This window comes from Emydura macquarii, unplaced genomic scaffold, assembly GCF_026122565.2.
Source record: "Emydura macquarii macquarii isolate MOO-44397 ecotype Brisbane River unplaced genomic scaffold, CSIRO-AGI_Emac_v2 contig_306, whole genome shotgun sequence".
NCBI classification, from domain to species: Eukaryota; Metazoa; Chordata; order Testudines; family Chelidae; genus Emydura; species Emydura macquarii.
In genome coordinates this window covers 14136173-14147732 of record NW_027130443.1, presented here as the reverse complement: position 1 = coordinate 14147732, position 11560 = coordinate 14136173, and the positions used below count along the sequence as shown (strand labels likewise).

Below are 11560 nucleotides of genomic sequence, written 5' to 3'. Positions count from 1 at the left end.
GCCCACGGGCATCTAGCGCCCCTGCCCTGCCCTGCCCTGCCCTGCCCGCCGCTGGGACCAGAGGCCAGGCTCCACCCAGCACTAGGTGTAGGGGGGCATGATCCCGACCTCCCAGCAGTGGGCGCAGGCAGAGGGGCTGCTCCCTTCCTCCCCTTCTCTGCCCAGGGATTCCCTGCCAGCCCCCCCCCCCCGGTTCTGTTGTGGGGCACTGGACCCCACCCCACCTCACCAGCACCTCTCACGCTGCACCACACCTGCCGGCAGCCAGGCCTGAAGTGTTTGTCCTTCCTTGCAGCCCCGGGGGCTGGGCTGGTAGCAGAGAGGCCCACAGGCAGCAGCATTAATTATTGTTAATAATCCACAGTGGGGGGGGGGGGGATCCCTCAGGCCCTGCTGGAGCAGGTGCTCAGAGCAGCCTGGCCCGTCTCATGACAGCTGCCCACCCGCTGCTGGCTGGAGAACGGGCAGAGGGGTACCCTGCAGCCTCGCTGACAGCCGGGGTCTAGCTCCCACAGGAGCCTCCCGGCCGCAGCAGGCTCTGAGGGTGGCGGGCGCTACGTTAACGCACGCAGAGAGGGCAGGGCCCGGGAGGAGGGAGCTATGCTGCTGCCAACGCGCTGCACCCCCCACAAGCAGCTGGAGAGGAGAAAAAGGGGCAGGCTTTGCCCTGCTAGAAACAGGCCTGCTGCAGGCAGTAGAGGTGAAGTTGCTTCCTCCCAGGGCTGGATTTGGCTCTCTCTATCCTCCTCCAAGCACTTTTTATCCTTAAAGGTGCCCATGGTGCTTTGCAAACTCTGCCTCAAACCTGCCACTGCAGGGAGAACATGAGTCCAGGGAGCTCCCACAGAGCAGCCCATGCAGCCGGCCAGGCGAGGGCGGGTGAGGCTGGGACACTGCAGAAAGGGCCTCCACACCTCAACAGTGATACCCGGTGCAACCCGGGCTTGTGAGCAGCGGCCAGCACTGCATGCGAGGCTGGCGCCTAGGAAGCTGAGGCAGAGATTTATCACGTGCTCAGAGCAAACCTTCCACCGCACTCGCCCCTCTTCTGCTGCCACCCTCCTTCAGCTTCTGTAGTGTCCCAAGCAGCTTGCAGCGGAGAACTGCCCCATGCCCAGCTCCCCTGGGAAAGCCCCTGCTGATCACTAGTCCAGTCTCGGCCCTGGGCAGGAAAGCATCCTGAGCGTGAGCAATAACCCAAGGGGAAAAGCTCCCTGCTTTAGCACCCCCCAGAAAGCCTGGCTGCCTTGGGCCCCGCTGAACAATGCTGTCTTCAGTGTGCAGCCGAAGGACAAAATGAACCCAGGGCTAGAGTGCCAGCGCCTCAGCAAATCAGTGACACAAACACAACCTTGCTTTGTACAAGCAGCTTGGTCAGGGGACTTCGTGCTGGTACTTTTCCACTGCTTTCCCTGGTCACCCCCTCCCCTGACTTCCCCCATTGTTCCCAGCCTGCCCCGCTGGCGGCTGCGCTCCCTTTCAGACACCAGCGAGCCGGGGCCCCCTAGTTTCTATTTTAGGACAACAGCATGGCCCACTTTCCCAGCCCTCTGCTGAACACCGGCTGCCTGCTGGCAAAGTGTCACCCGCCCCTGGTGTCCATGGAGACCGCGCTGACCTCCACAACAGCAGCCCTTGGAAACCACCATGAAAAGCCACCTTCCCCCTGCAGCGAGACATGACAGCTGCCCCAGGCTTCGCAAGGCGCCCTGAGCAGCAACCTACACGCCCCAGCCCCGGAGCTATTTGGCCACAGGGAGCAGTTCCTCAACGCCTGGCTGCAGCTTCCCGCGCCAGCAGTCGAGGGAGCGAGGGCCTAGCTGGAGCACAGGGGCCGGGGGTCATTAACCGTGCTCCAGGGGCCTAGCCCCCAGCCCCGCGCCAGCCCGCAAGCTGCCTGGAGTTCAGCAGGGCTGGAGGAGCGTAAGCCGGGCAGAGCTGGAGTGCCTGTCTGCGAGCGCACGGGGCAGGACGTCTTTCTTGGCAGAGCCTGCACTATGGTGGGGAAGCCACTAGAGGGCCGGGAGCAGACCAGGGAGGGCAGCAGCATTTTTAAATGAACAAACCAAGGAGCAGCTTGGTGTTGCTAAGGTTTTGCCAGGACGGGGCCTTGGAGCACATCCAGCTGGTGCCCCTGAGACTCAACACACAGCCCTCCAGGCTGGCAGCTGTTCTGGGCGCCGGCCCAGGCAGACAGCTAGATGGACAAGCCCTAACTGCAGGAAAGGCATCCCCAGAACACCCCTGTGCGTTCCCAAGTGAAGTTACTGCATGGGTAGAATTTGTTTAGTGGCACCAGCCGGGGCCTGGAGCCTTATCCACTGTACTCTGATGGCTCCCCTCCCCTGTACTATCCGACTGCCTTTCCCTCCCGCACCTTTATCCCCACCAGGGGGGTAGGACAGAGAAGCACGTCTCTTAGGCAGCACCCCGCTGGCATGATAGGAATGTTACAGGGGGCACCTGGAAAGAGCTCATGGCCGGGGTAGCCTAGCATTTAAAAAGGCGGAGAGTCGAATACTCTTAGCCCTGGCCGTCTGCCCCTTCAAGGCTACACAGAAGTAACCAAATCTGCTAAATCCCACAACTCCAGGCTGGTGCCACTTGCCTCACTGTGTGTCGACTCTTCTCATTTCAGCACAAGCTGCTGCTCCCATCCCTTGACACCTGCTCACCTGGCGTGAGGGGATTGAGGGGGTAGCACAGAAGTCCCTGTGAGAAAGCGAAGAGCTCACTGCACCCAGGCACAGCGCTCACCACCTCACACTGGCACCTGTTCGCAGCCCTGGCTTCCGTGGCTTCCGCTGAACGGATGGCTGGGGTTTGAGAGCACACAGGCCGGGAGCCGGTTATTGCTTGCACATTAAACTTTCAGCTAATGGACAGCAGAGTCAAATTTCCAGACAATTAGGTTCAGATAAGACAGGGAGCTTCTGTGGCACTGCTGGGTTGGCAGAGAGGAAGCAGCTGGTAAATTTCCATTGGCAGGTTTCTCTCGTGCAGCCTTGCTAAGACTCCAAGCATCCCGTTAATTGGTTCACAGCTGGAACACAATGGGACAGCCATCTATGGCCTAGGAACAGCCGAGAAATCGTACTATTTACACAAACATTCCACGCTGGCAATCTAACGTAGCCTCTGTCCAAAGGGCAAGCGGTCTTCATCTGCCTTGCATGGTACTGTTTTTGCTTTTGCAATGTCAGTGCTCGTTACAGCCTACGGCAGCCCCCTGCCCAGCTCCTGGGAACAGGGGAGGAGACAGAACAGGACTTTGAACAGGATCAGCTACTGCGAGTGCGCTTTGGGAGGCTTCCACCCGTAGGGAGATTACCTTCTGCCGCCTGCTTTTCAAAGAGAACCTGACGGAGGTACATCCAATAAGGAAGGGCACAGAGAAGGGAGATCTGGAACTCATTGATCTCAGCTGATAAAAAGATTAAAGGAAATTGAATGCATGAAAGAAATTTAAAAACGAAATACAATCTTTATAACAGAACATGTAATTAAACTACAGAACTCACAGCACAGGAGATCAAGTACTTAGCGGGATTCAAAAGAATTGACCTGTGCAGATGGATCAGGATAACTCATGTAGTCTCCAGTGTAGCTACATGCGTATGGGATATAAATCCTCATGCTCCTACATCAGTCAGCTGTTGTAAGGAGGGGAGGAAGAAGCCCTTGTTGTTACAGGCAGGTTATTCCATTACATGGTTTCCTGCACCTCTGAAGCATTTGCTATTTAGACACTCAGAGGTTACTGGCCTAAATAAACCAGCACTGCTTCCACCTAGAGACAGATACAGAAGCACTGGGTGCCATTCTGTGGCCAATGTTGTGCAGGAGGTCAGACTAGCTGATTAATAAAGCCAGAATGGACCACTGATCATCTAGTCTGACTTCCTGCATAACCATTCCTGTTTGCACTAGAAGAGATCTTTTATGAAAGCATCCAGTCTGGATTCATTGCACGTGATGGAAAAATCCACCACAGCCCATGGTAAATTGTTCCAGTCGTTAATTACCCTCATTAAAAAATTTGCACCTTTTTTCTAGTTTGAAGTTTAGCTTTAACTTGCAGCCATTAGATCTTGTTACACCTCTTTCTGCTAGATGGACGCCCCCATTATCAAATATTTGTTCCCTGGAGAAGTAACTAAACTGATCACGTCAGCCCTTAACCTCCTCTTTGTTAAACTAAATAGACAGAGCTCCGGGAAGCTGTTACTCTAAGGCAGGTTTTCCAATCCCTTAATCATTCTCATGGCTCTTCTCTGAACCGTCCCAAGTTTATCAACATCCTTCTTGAATGGTGGATGCTGTAACTGGAAAGCGTATTCCCATGTATGGTCCTTTTGGTCTTAGAAAAGACATCTATGAACTTGTGTCACTCTCCCCAATAGAGGAGGTGGAGGTGGTCACAAAACAGACAGCAGCTGCTAAAGGAAGAACAGAAGTATTTTAGAAATGTGTTTGGATACTGACCAGTCACTAATTGTTCTCATTTCATTCCTGTATTAGACTGGATTTCCTCCCCTCGCCTGCTCTCTCAGTGCGATTACTCATGTACTCCCTCTTTGAAAGTATCTGAAGTGAGAGGACAGGTACTTTTGGTGACACATTAGAAACCAGGACTTCACACAAACTTGCTTTGCTGGGGTCGTTCTTCCACCCCTGGATCCCCAGACAGCTCTGCCACATCCAAGTTCTGAGCCCCTTCACGTCTGCCAATGCATTTTCATCCTGAGGTGCAGCAGTCCTTGCTTCCCTGATCCCTGCTCTTCCAAGCTGGTACTGCCAGTGATGCTGACCTGGTGGCCCGGTCCCGTTTACGTATGAACGCTGCCACACAGGCAAGCAGTAAGTCAGATACAAAGGCAAAGGAGCAGCAGTTTAAAGGGGACAAAATCTACATTTTAAAGTAATGCCACAGGCTACAGTTTCTCAGGAAACTACCGGCCCCTTTCAGTCACTGCCATGTTTAAACATGCAGAGCATGGTTATCATTTACACATCAAACATGCAGCCTGCCAGGGTCAGGTTTCTAGACAATAAGCTGCAAATGAGGACTTCAGCTTTTGTAGCCTGGGCAGGGGACAGGAGCTCCCTTAAGTTTCCACCAGCCAGGTTTTAAATCCTGATTTTCTAGCTGGCATTTGTGTCCCCTCAAATGTCCCATCTCAGTTTGCGAGGGCTCTGCGACCCTGTCCCTAGGTGAGAGTCCGTACCCACTGGAGGGTGCTACCTCCTGGCTCACCAACACCATTTCCTCCTGGTCATTCTTGCAGTGGACATTGGTGATCGTGAAATTTTCCAGAGGGCCACAGATCTCTCTTCTTGCCAACCCCCGCCCCATGAACAGATGCAGGGAAGTAGGGCAGGACTCATAAAAATAACTATTAATCCCCCAGCTAGATCATCATCAGATTAGGATTATTCCACTTCAGAGAGCACCTTGCCCACACTTTACCCTGAAGGGTTGAGAGTAAAAACGGCCATCAGGCACTAGGCTACTAGGGTGACGGAGGACAGGGAAGCATCTAGATACTGCAGACAGACAGGGCTTTGGATGAAGAAATGACACTGGAGTGCGGAGAGAAAGGGGATAAATCAGAGGCAATTTGAGTGAACAGATCTTAAAGCTCTAAGGACACAAGGCAGCTGATCTTGAATTCAAATCCCAACTGAGTCACTGAGATCTTCAGGGAGATTTCTAAGGACGCTGAGCTTCAGTCACTCAGGAACAGAGAAAAATTTCACTGAAAGCTACATGGTTCTGCATCTGCAATGAAGTTTCCTGGGTGAAAGAGTTCCCAACTCTTTTCAGGGTGACAGGCTGAAAGGTTGCCCTGGGATGTACCCAGACCACAGTCTAATAAGCATCATACCATATGGTGGGCCACTGTTTCTCTTTTCTATTGCACTGGTACTCCTTATGGTTTGCAATACAGAATTTTAGCCCAACATTTAAAAAATTCTGGTTCATTCTCTTTCGGGGGTTAAAATCCATGCCAGCCACTTATACCCAGAAGTAAACTCTGAAAAGAAATATACAACTTTGTCATGCTTGTTTTCCAATACAGTGAATTTATTATATGTTGCAAAATCACCATTCAGCTTTTTAGTGTACAAAAAGACACTAGCTCTTTAAGAAAAGATTAGGAAAGCTGAAGAGTATGCTGCCTTTACGTTGTAACATTTTGGCAAAGTGAAAAGCTCTTTGTAAACTCCAACTCCATGGCTCAATATAGTTTTATCCACAGTACAATATTACAAAGTAAAACACAGTATCAATAAGTTAGATCATACGTAATCACCTAGAACTGGTTTCTATTAACCCAAAAAGCACAAGATTTGCCTAGTTTCATACTCCCTCTATTTAAAAAAAAAAAAAAAAAAAAAAAAAGGCAGCTGTGCCTACTTAAAACAGTCCAAAAGAAAACAAGCAGAAAATTGTTAAAAGCTAATTGGGTCTCACAGTTTGGATAGTAATTAAATATTCTTTCAGTTTTATATTCCAATTCTAGAAGTTCCAGAATATACATGTCAATGTACATAACACATCTTTGTATACAACTCTCTTTGCAAAAATATCTTCTAGCAGATGTATAAAGACAGATCCATTACTATTTCCCTCCAAAAAAAAAAAAAAAAAAATGGCCCAAAATCCTTTCAGAATATTACGGATCAGAAGGAGAAGTGTTTTTGTGGAAGAATTTATCTACCTTGGTTCATAACTGATGCCTCTTTCTGCCAGTTTGGAGTTTTGGGGTTCCTGGCATTTCCAAGAGAAAGCATACTTTGTGTTTCTTTTACTAAAAGACTATTTATGTTGGCTGACAAATGTTGTTTGTGCTACAGATTAGCTCAGTCTCAAAGCCACTGATCAAAGAACACTCAAGCCCCAATGGCTTGCACCTTCTGGGAGAACGTTGCTGTTTGCATCCAGAAGTCAGGATGCAATGGGGAGATGCTGCCTTAGGACAGAGGCTTTACACAGATCTAGTGCTGCTGCCAGAAGATGCTGGATTCCCACAGTTGCAGGCTAGCAAGCCACTGTTCGGGCCTCGCAGCGCGACTCCTCACAAAACACGCCTGCAGGTCTGTGGGGACCCCAGTGAGAAGTACACAAACAAGGTGGAAGGGGAGCCCTGCAGCAGGGCAATGCAGCCATCCCAATAACCACAGTGGGAACAACTCAGGTCACTGATGCTCTAATAAAATACCTCTTGGTGCAACTCAAAGCTCAGAAAGTCTGTCGGATCAAAGCTCTTTCAGAGACTCTATGGCTTTAGCAGGATCTGAGCTCCTACGAGGGAAAACGGATGCCCTTTCTTTCTGACAATCCCTTGACCACCACTTGCTGTTGGTGGAGAGGGGACACTTGCGTACTTATCAGGAGCAACATTCAAGAAAAAAAACTTGTTTGACAAAAGCTTTTCACTTTAAATCATCCATATTTTTCAGCTTTCCCTATCCACTGGAAGCACCAATGGCACGGGGTGTTCTGAAGACAGCTAGTTATATCACAAGCCAAGAACCACTTTCCCTTGCCCCACTACCCCACAGAACTTTAGTCTGCTCTGTCTGTAGGGGAAGTGGAGTCACCAACATTTTCCTTACAACTTCAGAAGTCTGCTGAGACTTCGCTCCCACTAACATTGGGTTCTTCCACCAAGTCATTCTGCAGATCAAGATCCTCAGATTCCCCCCTTGCCCTCCCAGACTCCTTACCAATCCTTTACTGCTTGGTTTTCAAAACGCTTGAGGCCCTCTGCTGGTCTGCAGAACTTAGCTGGTCACTGACTATCCATGGAGCACAGCTGCAGACCTCCACACCAGGAACACTGCTCTCCGCATAGCTGTGTATGCAAACGGATCCTTTCAGCACTACACCAATCTTCTGAGGAGTGAAATGCCAAGATCCTGTCGGGAGCTCATGAAGGCAGCATCAGTGACCCCCCTCCACCCCCCGGTGTTGGAGGACTAGGCAGGAAAGAGAAACTCTGAAAGTTTAAAACTATATACAAACTTGAACAAGGGCCCTTTTAAGACAACAAATGGTGAGAGGTTTTGGAGTACAAGCCTATAAAACTAGCAGCAACAGAGTCCAGTTCGAATGGAATTATTTCAGACGGACCCCCATTTTCTTGGGCAACAAAACACAAAACAGAACCTAGTCAGAGAAGAACTAGTTCCCCTTTTTATTCCTGATGACCTGGCTGCCATTTCACTCTCTCAGAGGATCACATTCTTCAATGTGACCTCTGATGGAAGGAGCCACTGCTGGACAAAAGGAAATCTCTGCTGTTTATGAGATACAGTGGAAGCAGGAACAGGTTAAAAAACAAAACCACACCAGCTGGCAGGATTAAAGGTAAAAGCCACAGAGTTAAAGAGCACCTTTGTGCTTTCTGTCGAGTTCCTCACTCCCTGTTCACGTTGTAAAATGTTCCCTTCAAGTCCAAAAATCAAGAAGAAAGGCTGCAACAAGAAGCTGGTTGGACAAAGCACAATAGTGTAAGTGACCCACACTGGAAATGCTACCTTACTTCTCTCAAACAAGTCCAGCTTCCTCTTCTGAGTGTCTGATTTCTGCTGCTGCTTCTTTGGAAATGTGCAGAACACAGAACAAAAAAGCATCACCCCCTTCCCACCTCACCAAATTCTTATTTATCCCCTTCTAAGGGTCATTACAAACAACAAAATAACTTCTCTGGGTAATTAGCCAATGAGCATTAGTAATACTGCAGTTATAAGACAGGAAAGGTTCTGAAACACTTGGCCTAAAAGGAAAAGGGAGGCACGGTTTTAGAAAAGATGCTTTTTTTATATATATATATTTATATATATATAGAAAAATAGACCTCAGTCTTATTAGCAATTAATAAAATTGACTGCCTTGGTATAAAACTATAAAAGTCAAAGACAGATCTCCGTCTTCCTGGCATTAGTATATGAAGTATAATGCAGGCTGACTGAATTGTGCACACTGCAGAAACCATTGCAAAGTTTACGCCAACTGCTTCCAAATGCACAAACCGGATACGAGATTTTATATACGAAGAATCCAAAGTCTGCATCAGACAAAGCATTCGGTGCAGATTCCTGGGCAGTTTCCCTCCTGCTGACACAGCCACCTCAGGGAGAGCAAAAACTGGAGAAGATGACAAACAGGAACAAGCAAGGAGAGCTCTGGGGAGTATTTAAGACGGTGCCACATAGCGCAGACAGCCTGCCTATGAACAGTCGCAGGTGCCAGGAAGGAGGTAACTTAGCAGCATTCCAGTTCCTCGCCATTTGCAGAACAGAACACGCAGCACTGCAAGAGCTGGCCCAGCGATAACTAAATTTCATCCAAACTTTAATCCATGAAAACTATTGATTCTTTACCTTTGCGAGTTTTATTCAGTTGGGGCAAATTTTCCCTTAAGTGTCAAAGGCTGGCTTCAAATAAGCAGATTTTCCTTTTTCTACTTCCCAACATTCAGAGAGGGTAAAACAGAGGGCTATGTTGGCTAGTTGGCTCAGATGCTGGCAGGACAGACTCCGCAGCACAACAATCCCCAAGTTCTTCCAACCACAAGGGCTTAGTGCTCATCTCTGAAAGGAATTGATTTTTTAGTTGTATAAAGGAAAAAGTGATATCCGAGGGAATTTTTTTGCACAACCCAGTCCAGATATTAGTGCCAATACTAAAACTGCTGTTGGTCATACTCTGCTATCAGTTTTTTTATATGAGCCAGTTTGTTGTGGAGGTATTCACAGCGATTCTTTTCTTGGCTGTAATTAGGGTTTGTCTACAAGAAAAAAAGAAGATACAATTAGTGAAGCTAATAATTCTCCAATTCTATCATAACACACAGCACAAACAGAGAGCCCCAGAATGGTAGTTATCAGCAGGGACTGAAGTTTTGTTCCTTTGCTGGTGCAGTGGATGGACATTCATTATTCCTAAATCATCGATGAACCCAACAGTTTTACCATCCAGTTCAGTTTCTTGGTCAGCAAAATCTTTCCTCCTCTCTTAAAGGCACTTGGATTTGTTGTTGCCAGGTCACAACAAACTGTGCTGGTCATGGATGGTGTGGACCAGTTCTATGACTCAAAGCATCCTCAAGCTGAAATTGGAAAGCTGTTCTGTGCAGGGTCACTCCAATAAGGCGGCAAAACATCCCCATAAGTGGGAGACAGCTGTAAGCCCTGTCCGCATGAGGTCATTATTTGCCATTGCTGAGGGAAGGGCAGGTACTGCGACGTGTATCCTAATGTGTGCTGCAGAGCTGGGCTGGGCGGGCCCAGACCAACAATCTCTACGTTGCTAATGACAAGTGCTGTGGAGTTAACTTCCCCCCCACTGGCAGATGGAACGGAAGAGGTATCCGTTACTTCGGAGTCACTTTATATTTATAACAAGTTTACACTGAACAGACATTTTAAGAAACGGTTCATTGTCATAGGGTATAATTGGTGGTTTCATTTATGACAAATGCGTAGATGTCATGTAATAAAACGTGCTTATAACATTAAACCCGTATAAAACTATAAATTGAAGCATATAAATGCAACCATACTTCGCTTAGATTAAGATGATGCCCCTCCTAATAGTCATAGGCCTCAGCATCTGTTCTTTAACAGGGACCCCCAGACTCTGCATTAGGAAGGCTACGCAGAAGAACAGCCAATTGATTTTGACTACACTTGCAGTTTGATATTAAACATTTTCAAGAGACCAAATAACCAGCTCAGCCAACGTATTGCCTAAAGGCAAAGCAGTACAATACGACACAGAGACGTATGTACTACTCCCTCGAGGAGTCTGGTTTTGGCAGCCTGCAGTTCACCTTACACAGCAGACAGTCACGGAAGTATGCATTCATATTAGCCGTATTTTTTAGCAGGGCTATGGACAACTTAAAAGCACTTTGCGTGTCACTTAAGATCCAACCCACCCGTTCCTTAACTTCTTGTTCTGCCCCTTTCCTGATCTCTTGTGCTGGACACCACATTCCAAGGGCTGGGGGCTCTGAAAACACCTCCTGAGCAGAGGGCAGACATTCATGTGTCTCGTTTCTGACGAGTTCCATGTCTGCCTATGCCAACCGCTGAGCTGTGTGTGCAGAGTATTGTGGGATATGCACCTTGACATGAGGGAACAGGAGCGAACAGCACTGTGGGAAGAGCACAATGCATTCAGGCACCGTAACTGCCTGCATGATGGGTGTAATGTGGCGTGCATATACCTATTGTATGCATCTGTTAACCAAGAGTTACAGGAGTGTCTCTTCCTTGAGGCCCCAAAAAGTATACCCTGGTCACCTGTATACACAGGCTATCAAGCAATGGCATGGCAGCTTTATCTGCAGCATGCACAGCTCTGGCCTCCCTCCCAGCTTTACTGCTGAACCATGGGATTAGAGCTGAGGGGAAAACACCCCAGAAACTTGCTTCACAAAGCCTACACAACTCTCAGCGAAGGGAGGGCTCACCACCCACAATCTGATAAAAGAAAAAAACACAGTACTTCAAGGTGTGCCCCACGTCACTGCCCACTGCCTGG

General features: G+C 48.6%; 1 protein-coding gene across 2 annotated transcripts in view; it reads right to left on the bottom strand.

The window, feature by feature from the left end:
• Positions 1–6067: 6067 nt before the first annotated feature.
• ELL (elongation factor for RNA polymerase II) overlaps positions 6068–11560 on the bottom strand; it is a 79278-nt gene continuing 73785 nt past the window's right edge. For both annotated transcript variants that reach the window (XM_067560822.1, XM_067560829.1), the window contains exon 12: positions 6068–9800. In XM_067560822.1, coding sequence (XP_067416923.1) covers positions 9696–9800 — 105 coding nt within the window. In that variant the 3' untranslated portion in view covers positions 6068–9695. The remainder of the gene's footprint in view (positions 9801–11560) is intronic.